The sequence below is a fragment of the Natator depressus genome, chromosome 6 (assembly GCF_965152275.1).
Source record: "Natator depressus isolate rNatDep1 chromosome 6, rNatDep2.hap1, whole genome shotgun sequence".
Classification (NCBI taxonomy): Eukaryota; Metazoa; Chordata; order Testudines; family Cheloniidae; genus Natator; species Natator depressus.
The window spans coordinates 83,516,661-83,534,558 of record NC_134239.1 but is presented as its reverse complement, the minus strand read 5'-3'; the positions used below and the strand labels follow the sequence as shown (position 1 = coordinate 83,534,558).

At 42.7% G+C, this 17,898-nt stretch overlaps 1 protein-coding gene and 1 long non-coding RNA gene across 5 annotated transcripts in view; one reads left to right on the top strand and one right to left on the bottom strand.

Moving 5' to 3' along the window:
• LOC141989329 (uncharacterized) overlaps positions 1 to 17,105 on the top strand; it is an 85,507-nt gene extending 68,402 nt beyond the window's left edge. The window contains exons 2-3 of the long non-coding RNA XR_012639965.1: positions 14,810 to 14,884; positions 16,705 to 17,105. This is a non-coding gene — a long non-coding RNA (uncharacterized LOC141989329). The remainder of the gene's footprint in view (positions 1 to 14,809; positions 14,885 to 16,704) is intronic.
• AKAP6 (A-kinase anchoring protein 6) overlaps positions 1 to 17,898 on the bottom strand; it is a 393,441-nt gene that overhangs the window by 4,791 nt on the left and 370,752 nt on the right. For all 4 annotated transcript variants that reach the window (XM_074955832.1, XM_074955831.1, XM_074955834.1 and 1 more), the window contains one exon: positions 9,452 to 12,875. In XM_074955832.1, coding sequence (XP_074811933.1) covers positions 9,492 to 12,875 — 3,384 coding nt within the window. In that variant the 3' untranslated portion in view covers positions 9,452 to 9,491. The remainder of the gene's footprint in view (positions 1 to 9,451; positions 12,876 to 17,898) is intronic.

The following is a 17,898-nucleotide window of genomic DNA, read 5'->3' as shown; positions in this document are numbered from 1 at the left end:
TGACAGAAATATAGGGCTGAAAGGGACTAAGGCCTGGTCTACACTGCGAGTTTATGTCGGATTTAGCAGCATTAAGTCTGAATTAACCCTGCACCCATCCACACAACGAAGCCATTTTTTCGACATAAAGGGCTCTTAAAACCAATTTCTGTACTCCTCCCCAACGAGGGGATTAGCGCTGAAATTGACATCGCCATTTCGAATTAGGGTTAGGTGGACGCAATTCGAAGGTATTTGCCTCTGGGAGCTATCCCACCGTGCACCATTGTGACCGCTCTGGACAGCACTCTGAACTCGGATGCACTGGCCAGGTGTACAGGAAAAGCCCCGGGAACTTTTGAATCTCATTTCCTGTTTGGCCAGGTGAGCTCATCAGCACAGGTGACCATGCAGAGCTCATCAGCACAGGTGACCATGCAGTCCCAGAATCGAAAAAGAGCTCCAGCATGGACCGAACGGGAGGTACGGGATCTGATCGCTGTGTGGGGAGAGGAATCCGTGCTATCAGAACTACGTTCCAAAAGATGAAATGCCCAAACATTTAAAAAAATCTCAGAGGCCATGAGGGAAAGAGGCCGCCTCAGGGATGCACCACAGTGCCACGTGAAACTTAAGGAGCTCAGACAAGTGTACCAGAATCAAACCAAAGAATCAAACTGACGCTCCAGGACAGAGCCCCAGACATGCCGCTTCTACGCTGAGCTGCATGCAATTCTAGGGGGGGCCACCACCACTACCCCACCCCTGTCCGTGGACTCTGAGGATGGGATACTCTCCTCCATGGCTGAGGATTTTGCAGATGGGGAAGATGAGGAGGACGACGAGCTTGGGGAGAGCACACAGCACACCGTTTTCCCCGACAGCCAGGATATTTTTATCACCCTGACTGAAATACCCTCCCAACCCAATCAAGCCGGAGAAGGGACCTCTGGTGAGTGTACCTTTTTCAAATATAATACATGTTATAAAAGCAAGCGTTTTTTAATGATTAAGTAGCCCTGAGGACTTGGGATGCATTCGTGGCCAGTACTGCTACTAAAAAAGTCTGTTAATGTGTCTGGGGATGGAGCGGAAATCTTCCAGGGACATCTCCATGAAGCTCTCCTGGAGGTACACTAAGAGCCTTTGCAGAAGGTTTCTGGGGAGAGCAGCCTTATTCTGTCCTCCATGTTAGGACACTTTACCACGCCATGCTAGTAGCAAGTAATCTGGTATCATTGCATGACAAAGCCTGGCAATGTATGGTCCCGGTGTTTGCCGGCATTCAAGCAACATCCGTTCTTTATCTCTCTGTGTTATCCTCAGGAGAGTGATATCACTCATGGTAACCTGGTTGAAATAGGGGAATTTTATTAAGGGGACATTCAGAGGTGGCCGTTCCTACTGGGCTGTTTGCCTGTGGCTGAAAAGAAATCCTTCCCGCAGTTAGCCACACTGGGGGGAGGGGGAGCATTGGCACTGAGCTGTTTGCGTTTGGCTAGCAGGGATCTTCCCTGATACCAGCCACGCGGTGGGAGGAGGGGAAAAGCGATCATCCCAGAGAATTGGATGGGGGGAGGGGGTTAGTTTGGTTTCTGCTGCTGCTCGTTAACAGGAAAATTGCAGCAGTAAATGGCCAACTCAACGGGCTTTGCTTGGTATGGGAAAGGAGGGGGCTGCTGTTATGAAGGTTGCAGAAGCCGAAAGACTATGGCTTACCATGGCCGCCTGCAAGCCGAATTCTGTTGCCCAGCCCTGCGTGTGTGATCTCTAACACCAAAATCACAGGCACTCAATATAAGATGCAAAATGCGACCTTCTACCAAAATCTCATGTGCTATATAATGTGAATAGTGTTGTTCACCGTGAAAGAGTATAGCCATTGTTCTGTAAAATGTATCTTTTTAAATACTTCACTCCCTTTTTTTCCTCCAGCAGCTGCAAATGTTTCAAGCCTCCCTCCTCCATCCCAGAAGCTATGTCAGATAAGGCGGCGAAAAAAACACACGCACGATGACGTGTTCTCTGAGCTCATGTTGTCCGGCACTGACAGAGCTGTGTGGAGGGACACAATAGCAGAGTACAGGACAGTGGCTGATGAACGTGAGGAGAGGTGGTGGCAGGAAGATCAGAGGAGGCATGAGGAAACGCTGGGGATACTGTGGGATCAAACGGACATGCTCCGGCGTCTGGTGGAGGTTCATGAACGGCAACAAGATCACAGACTGCCGCTGCAGCCCCTGCTTAACTGCCCTCCCTCCTCCCCAAGTTCCATAGCCTCCCCACCCAGACGCCCAAGAACGCAGGGTGGGAGGCTCCGGGCACTCAACCACTCCACCCCAGTGGACAGCCCAAGCAACAGAAGGCTGGCATTTAACAAGTTTTAAAGTGGCCTTTTCCTTCTCTCCTACCCTCCTCCCACACCCCACCCGAGCTACCTTGTGAGTTATCTCCCTATTTTTATAATCAATTAATAAAGAATACATGTTTTTTTAAATGATAGTGACTTTATTTCCTTTGCAAGCAAGCTGTGATCAAAGGTGGGAGGGTGGGTGGCTTACAGGGAATTAGAGTCTACCAAGCGGGCGGGTTTTCATCAAGGAGAAACAAACAGAAGTGTCACACGGTACCCTGGCCAGCCATGAAACTGGTTTTCAAAGCTTCTCTGATGCGCACTGCTTCCTGCTGTGCTCTTCTAACCGCCCTGGTGTCTGGCTGCGCGTATTCAGCAGCCAGGCGATTTGCATCAACTTCCCACCCCGCCATAAACGTCTCCCCCTTACTCTCACAGAGATTGTGGAGCGCACAGCAAGCAGCAATAACAATGGGAATATTGGTTTCGCTGAGGTCTGAGTGAGTCAGTAAACTGTGCCAGCAACCCTTTAAACGTCCAAATGCACATTCTACCACCATTCTGCACTTGCTCAGCCTATAGTTGAACATCTCCTGACTACTGTCCAGGCTGCCTGTGTACGGCTTCATGAGCCAGGGCATTAAGGGGTACGCTGGGTCCCCAAAGATAACTATTGGCATTTCAACATCCCCAAAAGTTATTTTCTGGTCTGGGAAGTAAATCCCTTCCTGCAGCTGTTTAAACAGACCAGAGTTCCTGAAGACGCGAGCGTCATGAACCTTTCCTGGCCATCCCACGTTGATGTTGGTGAAATGTCCCTTGTGATCCACCAGTGCTTGCAGCACTATTGAAAAGTACCCCTTGTGGTTTATGTACTAGCTGCCCTGGTGGTCCGGTCCCAAGATAGGGATATGGGTTCCGTCTATAGCCCCACCACAGTTAGGGAATCCCATTGCAGCAAAGCCATCTAGTATGACCCGCATATTTCCCAGAGTCATTACTCTTGATAGCAGATGGTCAATGATTGCGTTGGCTACTTGCATCACAGCAACCCCCACAGTAGATTTGCCCACTCCAAATTGATTCCCGACTGACCAGTAGCTGTCTGGTGTTACAAGCTTCCACAGGGCTATTGCCACTCGCTTGTGAACTGTGAGGGCTGCTCTCATCTTGGTATTCTTGCGCTTCAGGGCAGGGGAAAGCAAGTCACAAAGTTCCATGAAAGTGCCCATACGCATGCAAAAGTTTTGGAGCCACTGGAAATCATCCCAGACCCGCAACGCTATGCGGTCCCACCACTCTGTGCTTGTTTCCAAGGCCCAGAATCGGCGTTCCATGGCATGAGCCCGCCCCATTAACACCATGATCTCCAAATTGCGGGGGAATGCGGTTTTAGAGAAAAGTGTGTCCATGTCCTCATCACCGCGCTGCCGTCACCTCCCCGCCTGGATTTTCAGGTGCTGGTTATGCATACACTGCATGATAATGCGCGAGGTGTTTACAATGGTCATAACTGCTGGGGTGAGCTGAACAGGCTCCATACTTGCTGTGCTATGGCGTCTGCTCCTGCTCGGGCAATCCAGGTAAAAGGGCGCAAAATGATTGTTTGCCATTGCTCTGGCAGAGGGAGGGGCGACTGACAACATGGCTTACAGGGAATTAAAATCAACAAAGGGGGTGGCTTTACGAGAAACAGAATGGCCCCCTCAAGGATAGAACTCAAAACCTCAAGGATAGAACTCAAAACTGGGTTTAGCAGACCGTTGATTTCACAGAGGGAGGGAGGAGAAAATGAATACAAAACAAATCTGGTCTATTTCTTGTTTTGATCCACTTCATCTATCTTTATACATCTTGCTGGCAGCAGACTGTGCAGTACGACCGCTAGCCATAGTCATCACCTGGGTGCTCGGCAGAAGACGGTGCAGGATGACTGCTGGCCATCGTCTTCTGCTGGCTTCAGATTAAAAGACAGTGCACTGCCGGTAGGATTGAATCGCCATGAGACGAAACTTAAAAGGGAAATGACCTGGCTGAGTCAGTCCCATGTTTGCCCAGGCGCCCTAGACCTCATCGAGGTCTGTTAAAAGAGCACCCAGGACTATGTCGATGGTGGCTACCAGTCATACTGCACTGTCTGCTGCCAAAAGGCAATAAACTGCTGCTGTGTAGCAATGCAGTACCGCGTCTGCCAGCACCCAGGAGAAGTACGGTGACAGTGAGCTGAGCGGGCTCCATGCTTGCCGTGGTATGGCGTCTGCACAGGTAACTCAAGAAAAAAGGCTCAAAACGATTGTCTGCCCTTGCTTTCACGGAGGGGCCTGACGATATGTACCCAGAACCACCGCGACAATGTTTTAGCCCCATCAGGCACTGGGATTTCTACCCAGAATTCAAATGGGCGGCAGAGACTGCAGGAACTGTGGGATAGCTACCCACAGTGCAATGCTCCGGAAGTCGATGGTTGCCTTGGTACTGTGGACACACTCCGCCGACTACATGCACTTAGAGCATTTGTGTGGGGACACACACAATCGACTGTATAAAAACGCTTTCTACAAAACCGACTTCTATAAATTCGACCTAATTTCATAGTGTAGACAAGGCCTTAGAGAGGTCATCTAGTCTAGCCCCCTGCACTAAGGCAGGACCATCTATATATAGACCATCCCTGACAGGTGTTTGTCTAACATGTTCTTAAAAACCTCCAATGTGGGGGTTCCTCAATCTCCCTTGGAAGCCTATTCCAGAGCTTAACTATCCATATAGTCACAAAGCTTTTGCTAATCTCTAACCTAAACCTCCCTTGCTTCAGTTTAAGCTGACTACTTCTTGTTCTACCTACAGAAGACATTCAGCACAACTGATCACAGTCCTCTTTATAACACCCCTTAGCATATTTGAAGACTATCAGGTCCGCCCCCAGTCTTCTTTTCTCAAGACTAAACATGCCCATTTTTTAAATCTTTCTCGATAGGTCAGGTTTTCTAAACTTTTTATCATTTTTGTTGCTGTCCTCTGGACTCTCTCCAAAGATTCTGTCTTACAGTGTGGCACCCAGAACAGGACATAGTACTCCAGCTGAAGCCTCACCAGTGCTAAGTAAAGCAGGACAATTACCTCCCATATCTTGCATACTAAGTCTCCTGTTAATACACCCCAGAATGATATTAGACTTTTTTGCAACTGCATTCCCACTGTTGACTTCTATTCAATTTGTGATCCACTATAACCCCAGATCCTTTTCAGCAGTACCACTACCTAGCCAGTTATTCCCTATTTTGTATCTGTGCCTTTGATTTTTTTCTTACTAACTGTAGTACTTCACACTTGTTTTTATTTACTTTCATCTTGTTGAATTCAGACCAATATTCCAATTTGTCAAGGTCATTTTAAATTCTAATCCTGTCCTCCAAAGTGCTAGCAACCCCTCCCATGCTTGGTGTCATCCGCAAATTTTACAAGCACACTCTCCAGTCCATTATCCAAGTTATTAAGGAAAATATTGAATAATACAGGACCCAACACTGACCCCTGCAAGACTCCACTAGATACATCCCCCCAGATTGACAGAGAACCACTGATAACTACTCTGAGTGTGATCTTTCAACCAGTTTAGTCCCATCCTTACAGTAATTTCAACGAGACCATATTTCCATAGTTTGCTTATGAAAATATCATTTGGGATGTGTCAGATAATTGTTGATGAAATAATAAAGTTTTAGCGGATGCACAAGTATATGTGTGCATACGGAGAATCATACAAGTAAAGACAAAAACTATAGTAATGTCATATTAGCTCAGGAAATGCAAAAGTTACACTTCCAAAAACAACAATCTCATTTTGTATATATAGGCCCAACTCCTTTGATACATCTGAGGAGCACATGACACAGCTCAGAAATGGGGATGCAAAGGTGGAGTTGGCAGTCCCCCAATTCTAGGTCATTGTGTACCAAAGACCTCAAGAGGTCAATATGGCAGCCAGGGACCCATGAAGGGAAAGAAAACACTGATCACACTTCCTTTCTCCCAGTCACACCCCTTGCACATGCAGCTGGGCTGAGTGTGGCATAGGTGCCGCTATGCTGGCTGTAAACTGTTGGAAGATCCTTCTGCACTAATGTGATTCTTGCCTGGCCACCTATGTTGGCTCTAGCGCCACTTTGGATTAGTGGTGAGGTGCAAAGCAGCTGGGCTATATGCTGTTTGTTTTTCTGGCTAAATATGCCGTTTAATATTTCTTTTAATTAGAGATTTATGTGAGCCAGAAAACCCGATCTGAACTCCTTCAAACTTTGGCAAAGATTGGAGCCAAACTTCTCATCTTAGGCTCATCTCTACTACTTATGTTCCAAAATATACATCACAAAATATACCAGAAAGGAGCAATTAAGATTGCTATTATAGCCTTTACTTTTCACCTTCCTCTACGTTTGTGTTTTTACTGTACAACCTTAGTCTTGCATTTGCAATAACCCTTATGGTAAAGTTTCTTATTTTGGTAACACTAATCATTTGGCCTGTCATTCCTTTTCCTTCATAATTGCTTAGCAGGTTTAAATCCAGAATCATAGGATATAGACATTAACAGATAAATTAATACCTCTCCATTTAATCTGGTTAGCCACTATCCCAGGGGTTTGCTTTCACAAGATTATTTGCAAACACAGTAGAGCACTGATATTATGAAGGCTTCATGGGATACCCAAAACGTTTGGAAAATCAGAAGTTTGGCAAACAGAGGGTCGGTGATTATAGCAGAAGACCAGCTGACTATGGAGAAGAGCGGAGAAGGGGGTGTCCCTGGGTAGAGACAGCTTCTACAAGGCTGGACAGCTCAGCAGCATAAGAGGGAGAATGGAAGCTACCTGGGAATATCAACCCTATGGAATTCCCATACTCAGCAGAACAGAAGTTTGACTCCAATGGATTTTGTGAAAAGGAGTACTTGTGGCACCTGAGCGACTAACAAGTTTATTTGAGCATAAGCTTTCGTGGGCTAAAACCCACTTCATCGGATGCATGCAGTGGAAAATACAGTAGGAAGATATATATATACACAGAGAACATGAAAAAATGGGTGTTGCCATACCCACTATAACGAGAGTAACCAGTTAAGGTGAGCTATTATCAGCAGGAGAAAAAAACAAAAACAAAAAAACCCCTTTTGTAGTGATAATCAGAATGGCCCATTTCCAACAGTTGAACGACGCTTCCTCAGCTCTGGTCCCCTAACACCCTTACTCTACTTGCGCTACATTGATGACATCTTCATCATCTGGACCCATGGAAAAGAAGCCCTTGAGGAATTCCACCATGATTTCAACAATTTCCATCCCACCATCAACCTCAGCCTGGACCAGTCCACACAAGAGATCCACTTCCTGGACACTCCGGTGCTAATAAGCGATGGTCACATAAACATGACCCTATACCGGAAACCTACTGACCACTATGCCTACCTACATGCCTCCAGCTTTCATCCAGACCACACCACATAATTCCATTGTCTACAGATACAACCGCACTTGCTCCAACCCCTCAGACAGAGACAAACACCTACAAGATCTCTATCAAGCATTCTTACAACCACAGTATCCACCTGCTGAAGTGAAGAAACAGATTGACAGAGCCAGAAGAGTACCCAGAAGTCACCTACTACAGGACAGGCCCAACAAAGAAAGTAACAGAAGACCACTAGCCATCACCTTCAGCCCCAACTAAAACGTCTCCAGCGCATCATCAAGGATCTACAACCTATCTTTCAGGACCATCCTTCACTCTCACAGATCTTGGGAGACAGGCCAGTCCTTGCTTACAGACAGCCCCCCAACCTGAAGCAAATGCTCACCAGCAACCACACACCACATAACAAAAACACAAACCCAGGAACCTTTCCTTGCAACAAAGCCCATTGCCAACTGTGTCCACATATCTATTCAGGGAACACCATCATAGGATTTAATCACATCAGCCACACTATCAAAGGCTTGTTCACCAGCACATCTACCAATGTGACATATGCCATCATGTGCCAGCAATGCCCCTCTGCCATGTACATTGGCGAAACCGGACAGTCTCTACGTAAAAGAATAAGTGGACACAAATCAGACATCAAGAATTATAACATTCAAAAACCAGTCGGAGAACACTTCACTCTCCCCGGTCACTCGACTATAGACCTAAAAGTCGCAATACTACAACAAAAAAACCTTCAAAAACAGACTCCAATGAGAAACTGTTGAGTTGGAATTAATTTGCAAACTTGACACCATTAACTTAGGCTTGACTAAAGACGGGGAGTGGATGGGTCATTACACAAAGTAAAACTATTTCCCCCATGCTTATTTTCCCCCTACTGTTACTCACACCTTCTTGTCAACTGTTGGAAATGGGCCATCCTGATTATCACTACAGAAGGTTTTTTTTTCTCTGCTGATAATAGCTCACTTTAACTGATTACTCTCATTATAGTTGGTATGGCAACACCCATTGTTTCATGTCTTTGTTAGGCCTGTCCTGTAGTAGGTGACTTCTGGGTACTCTTCTGGCTCTGTCAATCTGTTTCTTCACTTCAGCAGGTGGGTATTGTAGTTGTAAGAATGCTTGCTAGATATCTTGTCGGTGTTTGTCTCTGTCTGAGGGGTTGGAGCAAATGCAGTTGTATTTTAGAGCTTGGCTGTAGACAATGGATCGTGTGGTGTGGTCTGTGTATATATATATCGTCCTACGGTATTTTCCACTGCATGCATCCGATGAAGTGGGTTTTAGCCCACGAAAGCTTATGCTCAAATAAATTTGTTAGTCTCTAAGGTGCCACAAGTACTCCTCATTCTTTTTGCTGATACAGACTAACATGGCTACCACTCTGAAATGGATTTTGTATGTTCCACAGGAGTGGAGCTTCAGTCCATGCAACAACGGGGGGCAAAACCAGTGTCTCGAATGAATTAGTTGACCAGAGGTGTGTAAACTGGGGATGGATTGTGATCAGTCAAATATATATAAAGCATGGTGCTATCATAAAACAAAAGTCCTGGATGGTGATTCATACCCTTTCATTATACAAACATATAAAAATAAGTCATATGCAAAGCCATACTGTATAGTACATACCTGTTTATGAGATAATGTATGTGCGCGGGAGGGTTACATTCTATCTGTGCATATTTATGTGCCTCTCAGTGTGAAGATTCAGGAGTTTTTCTTCACAAGTAAGTGTTTTAGTGTCCTGGTGCAATACATCCTTATCTTTCCAGTGGTCTGGCTTTAATTGAAAACCGATAGCTGAAGCCTTTGCAAAAGCAGCAATACTTCCTTTAGACTTCGCAGTTCCAAGTGACTTTCCTGTACTTCTTTTTTGAGTGCTAAACTTCAGAGAATTCATGTCCAAGCCTTCATTATGGCTGTCCAAAGTCAGTGAATCATCAATAATATTTTTTAGATTGTTTGATTCCTTTTGGTTGGCAGGATTGGGCACATTTACGTCAATGTCATTACTTAAGAAATAAAAGCTACTACATTTAGCAGAAGTTTTAGGTTCAGCCAATAATTCTAGGACTTTGCCTGATGCCAGAGATCCTTCAGGGGTAGTGTAAGAGAAATGTGGCTGCTGCTCAACTCGCTCTTCCTCGGGACAAGCCTCAAAAAAACATTCAATGTTTTCTCTCTCATCGGCAAAGTCCAGTGGCACTGGAGTACTGCTCTTTTCCTCTATGTATTTGGTTACCTCCCCACAGTCGCTATCATGAGAGGAGAGAGAAAGATAAGAATAAAAATCCCCCTTTCTTAGTTGTATGGGCCGATGAGAATGTTCCATTACTTTTTCCTTGATCTGTGTTAATGAAGTAGGAGTGGCTGTCTCACATTCAGGCTGTGACTTACTCTTCAAGGCTGTTGATGCCATGTCAATTATCTCCATCACAAAGCTGTGCACTGAGCAATCGTCCACATTTCTTTTATCGAAAGCAACAGATTCACAGTTGCAACGTGAATCACTACCACTCGCTGAGGTATTCTCCTGTGCTTCATTTGGTTCAAAAGCTGCACAGCAATCAGTAGGTTTTTCAATAGTGCTTGTTCTGCTTTGTTGATCATTAGGTAAATATTTTAGTAAAGAAGTATCTTGTGTATCTATACCTCTCATTTCGGACACAGGCTCCATACAAGGCTTTCTAGTGGGAGTATAAGCAATGCAATGATCGTCAGACTGAAGATGATTTTGACATTCTTGTAGAAGACTTGTGGATATATTTGATGGTTGAACAGTCTCTTTACCATCCATATGTGAATCATCTGAACTATCTGTAAATGCTTCGCAGATGCAACTTTCGTTTTCAGGTCCCTTACCATCAAGTAAGCCAAGATTTTTGGGAGCGGATGAAGTTCTAATAAGCTCTTCCTTTTGACTGTCTGGAGTATTTTCAACATTTCCATTCTCTATGTCATCCACAAACTGATCTTTAGCAGCCTGAGAACTATCCTTTTTAGTCTGACTTTTTGGCCCCAGTTCATGACCATCTGATACGTTTTTACTGTTGCCATTATTTTCTGGTAGCTTATATACTGAACCATTCAAAAGTGTTTCAGTGCTCAATGTATCTATTGCTTTTGATGTCTCATTGCTACTTACATCTTTACTGCACTGAATTTTGTCGCTGAGGTTGCATCTTCTCTTCTCCCTTGTCAAAGAAAATTTTGGTCTAATCCAAGTCTGGAGTTCATTCTTTATGTAATCAAGTCCAGAAATTAAATTGCACTCTTCATAAATATCCTCATCAGTTGCAATACTGGAGTCATCATCTTCATCTTTGATGCCCAGCTCCTCCTCTGTCAAGGTCAGGGTAGAACTTGAAAGCAAATCACTGTCATCTTCATCATCAGTGCAAGCAGACGTGCAGGAGACATTAACAATCATGCTGACATTGACATCACTCTCATCAGCTACTGACCGATTAAGATGTTTCCTAAATGATGCATTTGAATCTGGCACTTTATTTCTGTGCAATACAATGTCCTCAGAGCAAAGAGAAAGGTCCTCACTGCTGCTGAGTTCAGTGAGAGAAGCAGCTGAATCTTCGTTGACTGAGGATGCAATATCTAGTGCTAACTGTCCCGCTAATGACATTTTTTGTGAGCTACTTTGGAGTGTGATATCGGAAATGCTGCGCTTTATCTTTTGATCTAAAGGGCTCTGGATATTCTCTAAACGATTCAGGAGGTCTAATGTCCTTTTGCTGAGTTCTCCAACAGAATCACTGCTTGCACTTATGTCTCCTGAGCCATGATGACTAAAAAGATCTTCATTGCTTTTGTATGAAGTCAACCAGCTTTCCAAAGATGTGCTTCGCTGAAGACCATCGCCAGCTTTAAAAATACTTGAGCCAAACAAATCACCTGCCACAGAAAGAGATTCTAATGAAGAGCTATGAGATAAAGGTGAAACCTGTTTTGCATTCTGTATATCAGTTAATTTCCTAGCACTCTCCACAGATTTGCAAGAAGTGGGATCTGATTCTCTGGAGACACTTGCCAAAGTAAGTTCATGCATAAACTCATCTGGGTGTAACTCTGCAGATTGATGTTCAGCTTTACAGGGTATTTTATCAAAATAAAAACCATGAAGTAAAGTGCCCTCTGTACATGCTTTGTCAGTTTGTGATTGTTTCATCATCACTGGCAATTTGAGTTTGGCGCCTTGGAGGTAAGAGTAATCATAAAATGTAAACACATCATGTTTTCCTTGTAATTCTTCTTCCAAACAATCAGAGGTATGTTGGGTAGCACCATTTAGATCTCCCTCTTTTCCAATTGCACAACATGCAGAAGAAGTTGAGTGACAATTATTTGAAAGTGTAATATGGTCCTCTTCTTCTTGTTTAATTTTTTGTTTTATCACATCAACTATGTCACTCATATGGGCTTCCAGAGGCCCAATTTCAGGATTACTCTCGGTTCCTTCAATACCATTTAACAAAAAAATTTCAGAATTGTTTGAAGTTTCTGTATCACCTTCACTGACTATTCTGCTTTCACTCTCAGAATGTCTGCTTATATTTCCACTATGGTACATATAATTGAATGGTTTTGCCAAAGTGGTCCTGCCTATTAGGTCTGGCAGAGATTTGGTAGAGGAAAGTGGGGAGTCCTTAAGGCTTTTATTTAAAATATTAGACTGTGTTACACTGGGGAAGTTTGAAGTCTTTTGCAAGAAAGGTATATGTTTTTTTCCTGATAACTCTACATTGTGGAGGCTATACACTTGGTAAATGTGAGGGCTAGGAGGTGATGTAATGCTGGAACAATACAGAGGAGTTTCATGATCACTCATACGTTCTTCTTGATTCAAGTCATTACTACCACAGTCTTCTGAAGCAGATTTCTGTTTTGGATGATCCTGCTTTTGTTCTTGATCAAGTTCATTTAATTCTTCATTAATACTAATCAGCTTATGACTTATATCAGTTTCATCCCATTCTAATGCATCTTCATTTGGACCATTTAGGTCCATCAAACCAGGATCAATAACATTCAGGGGCTCCTGTAAAAAAATTACAAAGATTAAAAAATAATTATACATTAAAAAAATTACTAGAGAAATAAGGATAAATACACTGAACGCATGTAAATTAAAGGCAGTGAAAGTGCTTATTTCTTTGGAGCACTTACCATGATATTAAAGTAAAGTTAAAATGGACATATGAGAGTGAAATCAGTTAAATGTAAACATGGTCTCCATTTTTGTACTTTTTTTGTATATACCAGAATACGTTTGCTGTTTGACTGAAAACCTCTGATACAGGATTTTGATTTCTCTCCCATAGAGATTATTTTTGATAAATCAGGTTAGTACAACTTGCTTAGGAAACCACAAGTCTAATAGCTAAAAGGGATCCCATACAAATATATCAGTAGGTAAAAAATAACTATTAGCACTTTATTATGTTGGATTTGAGAGATTATCTGTTTAGCCTACTTAAATTTAAAAGCGTCTAGATTCAAAGTAAACAACCATTAAAGGATTTTAAACTTTTTATAACAGAAACTTTTATGCTGCCAATGTTATAACAGCTAATCTAATACACTGACAGTCATAAAACTTGCTTAGGTATGGAGTACATTCACTGTCATGAATTTTTATTAGAATTTCTGTTTATTCTTTGCTTGCTGATAAAGGCAGTACTAATGACTGGTTAGTATGACTAATGAATGCTAAATCCTCAGCGGTGAGAACAATCAATCAGTCTAATCAAATACAACATTCATTTCAAATATTGTCTGTGCTGACACTGTACTCTGGGAAAGTGCTAATAAATAACTGAGCTAGACTTTTTTTTTTTAAAAAAAGACTTTTGTCACTTTCCAATAATATTTGTAATTATGTGTATATAACACTTAAAGCTAATCTCAAGAATATTTTCTTCTAGCAATAAACAGAAACAGACCTGTGTGAAAGGAAACATGATGGCAATCCATTCAGAAAGTCAGCACAAGGCCAGAGCACACCTGTTCAGTCCCACATTGAAGCTTTCATAAAAAAAACCTAAGTGGTACACAGGTCTTGGGCTGGCTTTCTGGACACAAGTGAATTTCACCTTATGGCATCTTCCTCTTCATTTTCTTCTCCATGTCCATGTAATCTTGCAAGGGTGAATTACACTTTAGGGAAGACTTTTGGCTCATCTGCGATAGACCTACTATCAGTGAGCGATGGGGACGTGCAAAAGAGAAATCAATGACTCAAGTCCTTAGTATAACACTGCTTTTCATGATGCCATAGCTAAAGGTTTGTCAGGACGTTGTCTGGATCTATATATCTCAAGGATAGAACACAACTGAAGAAATGAATAGTAAGGCTGAATGCTTTCTTCAATGGCTTTCATCTGAAGGCATTTTCCTGACATGTTTGTTTGTTTGTTTGCTTGAAACCAGCCTTACAGCTGAGTATCTTTACATTTAGACGATGGCCCAGATCCTTGACTCTGTTCCAGCCCCTTTGCATTGCTCCTGAGGTGCAAAGTGGCCACAAAGCTAGCATAGCTAGCCAGCCCTATGTCAGCTACTCCTTTGGCCTCCTTGGCACAGAGTGTTATTATGCTCTGCAATCCTTAGTTGTTTAATGGTACTTAGTTGTTTATGGTCTCCCTGTTCTGACATATGGCACAGCCTCTCTTCCTTCAAATTCATCCAGAAAAAATTCTTACACAAAAACGATCTCTCCTGTGTACTGTATTGTCAGGTGTACTGTATTGTCTGGGTCTAAACTAGACTGGAAGTTCCCTGAGGCAAGAGTGCTTTCTTATATGCATGTATAGAGCTGAGCATGTGCTCAAACAACAATCTAGATCACAGCTGATGTAGAAAGATACTGAAATAGAATTGGGCTGTAGCAAAGAGAAGGACTGGGGAGTGTAGTTTTCAAACACTGAGTCTATTATTAAAAGAATTATTATGGTATTCTCTCTTTTTTTCTAGGATACTTTGGTGCGTGATCCCTTAAATATGGCTCACCAGATCAGAAAACCCAGCTGAAACACCTGTTTGCTAGATGTATGTAGATGTGGGCACCAATGTACATCCACCTGGAGAGCTGAATGCTATACTCAGATTTGTCAATGGGGAAGTGGGGAATATAGGGTACCAACTCTGATGGTTACTTCTTTTGGTCACTACTAACCTGGGCCAGATTCCAACAATTAACCCGCAGGTAAAATCCATATATCCAATTATCAACACCCTGAGCATTCAGTGCCACAGGAAGATTACAAGGATTAAATAAAAACTAGTCTAAATCATGTTATCTAAAGAGAGTCTACTAATTTTTCCCATTTTTCTCTCTGGATTTTCTTATTACTCCAGACAACTCTGCACTTAGCATTTGGGATGCATTACTACAAACTGTCTCAAAAATAATTTGATTTTTACTGCTTTAAGCTTCTGTCAACTGCAAAAAAAATCTGTGAAGGCAGGAAATCCGCAGCAGATTCCACAGATTTTATGTGCTGTAGAATCAGATTTTATTTCTCAGAAATACATTTGGCTCTTCCTGGTTAGGAAGATAACCTTCCCACTGTAAATTAGCACTCTGCTGCCTTGTTTGTTCTGCAAGTCAGACAGACTGAAACAATAAAACACACACAAAAGTGTGACCTCAGTCCATTCATCTTAACGGAGTGCTCTGTTACGTCAAAGCCTACCTTTTATCATTTAGATGTATACGGTTTTCTGAGAATAAGTTTTTTCCAAAAGAAGAAACACCCAGCTCAAGTCACTGAAACGCTATTATAAATCATTTCACATTGTTGGCCACAGAGTACATTTTCCCCTTCCTTTTACAAAATCAGGCAGGCTACTCAAATAACGGAAGGAGTTCGGACACCATGACATCAGCCTGGGAGAGCAGCAGCAGGGAGGGTGTATGGCTTAGTGAAGTGCTGAACAGTATGGCACACCATGTCCCATTGTGGTTGCACTGATGATGGCAGCAGGGGGAAATCAGAAATTTCAGAAGACTTTGTGTAATGTGAAATGTCTTCCTGAACAGGCCCCTAAATGCATAGGCAGGATGCCAGGGCATCAGATTATGGTTATTTTATTAAATTAGACCTTGTGGATTTTTCAGTAGAACATCTGAAATTGCAGACAAGATGGAACCTTTTACTTCTAAACTTCCAGAGGGTGGGAGACTGAGCCCTTCTCCTCCCCACTATTGTTGGCCCCTAATGTCTGTGCTACATTCTAAATGTCTGAATTAATGTTTCTTGGAAGGAGAGTCAAGATAGGGAGTAAAAGAAATGGCAGCAGTTTCTTTTCACTGCTTTCCTTTCATCTCTCTCTAATGTCGTGGGTCTTTCTTCTTCTTCCTATGGCAGAGATACTAAGCTGGCATTCAATGAGATAATGTTTGGAATAACTCCAGACAGTTTTTCAGGGTTGGTCCCACACACCTGGCAGTGACCTATGAAAAAACTTTCCCCTCTAATTTCTTCTCTAATTTTATTTTTCTCCCATTCTGAGAATTAAATAGCTAGAAATTACTTGACATCTTAGAGCAAAAGGGTGGGTATTTAATTAACTGCTCCAGAAAATAAAAGATTTGTGCATGAAAGGCCAGATCCTCAGGTGGTATAAATGGGCAAAACTCCACTGACTTCAAAGTTATACCATGTAATTTACACCACCTCAATCAGTGCTGACTACGGTCCTTCATGGAAATTGCATCTGCTGATTCCAGGGGCATTTGACTTACTCTGGCCCAAGGTATCACTCCTTGAGTCACATTACTCAAGAAATGAACAGTCCATTATAGCCAGATGTCCTGATCCTGAAAACCAGACACAAGAGGATACTGAAAACATTTTCTATTCTAGCACAACCAAACGGGGATTACCACTGAAGGACAATCTGCAGAGTTCTTGAAAGCGCCCGGCTTCTTCACAACTGTGAGTTCTACAGGGTGAAATCATGGCCCCATTGAAGTCAGAGACAAAAATCCCAATAACTTCTGTGGCATTCACCCCAGGTATCAAACTGTTGGGGAGAGGAATCTATGACACCTACATATACTTCTTTGGAAATTAGCTGGTTTAACTGATTGCCTGTGAGTATTTAAGCTGTCCGATATTTCAGTACTTTACCACTTCAATTTGTTTTATATATCTCACCCTTTTAACAATGAGTATCCTTAAGAACCCAGTGGGACAGAGCTACTGCTGAAGCTCCATTGACTTCAGAGGAGCTTGTTTTATTTACACCAGCTGAGGATCTGGCCCAGCATTTTAGTTCTAATTTCAGGGCCCAGATCAAATAATGGGCTGAATCCTGGGGTAAGGGACTTGCCAGCAATGGGAGATTGCCTGACCAAGGACAGAGTAGAAATTGGGTGGAATTTTGCTAAGCACTTCACGTTGACCTGAGTGCTCCCCTTGAAATCAATCGTAAAATAAGGCTAAGAGTGAGCACTTTTGAAAATCCCTCCCAGCTGAGTAAAGATCTCAGGATTTGGCCTAATACAAATAATAATTTAAGAGAGTATATGTAGTCTCAAAAGATCACAAAGTACACCACAAATTATATACCAACGCTATTAAATGCAACCCCATCTGGTGTGGAGTTCAACAGCCAAACGGCACACATGCAGACAAGAGAAATATTTTTTGACCTAACAAGCCAAGACATACATCTATCCATATTATATATACCACTGCGTCTATAATATTGCCATTGAACAAACAGCAGATAGCCTTCTAAGGTTCCATCCAGAAATCTACCAGACAGTAAATTGTATCTGACTTGGAAATTGAAGGTGAAAAGTTGAATGCACCCTGCTGGGATTTGCATGTGTGGTTTTAGGGAGTCTAGGTATTTGCAACTTGGGCCCTGATCAAGTAAAACTTGCACATGCAGAACCGTACTCACATGAGTAGTTCTATCATGTTCACTAGAACTTCTCATGTGAGCTAGGTTAAATATGTGCTTAAATATTCGTAAGATAGAGGCTTTACTGCTTAAACCACTGATCTACCCTAAACATATTATCAGGGAGAAGCATACTGTAAAACCAT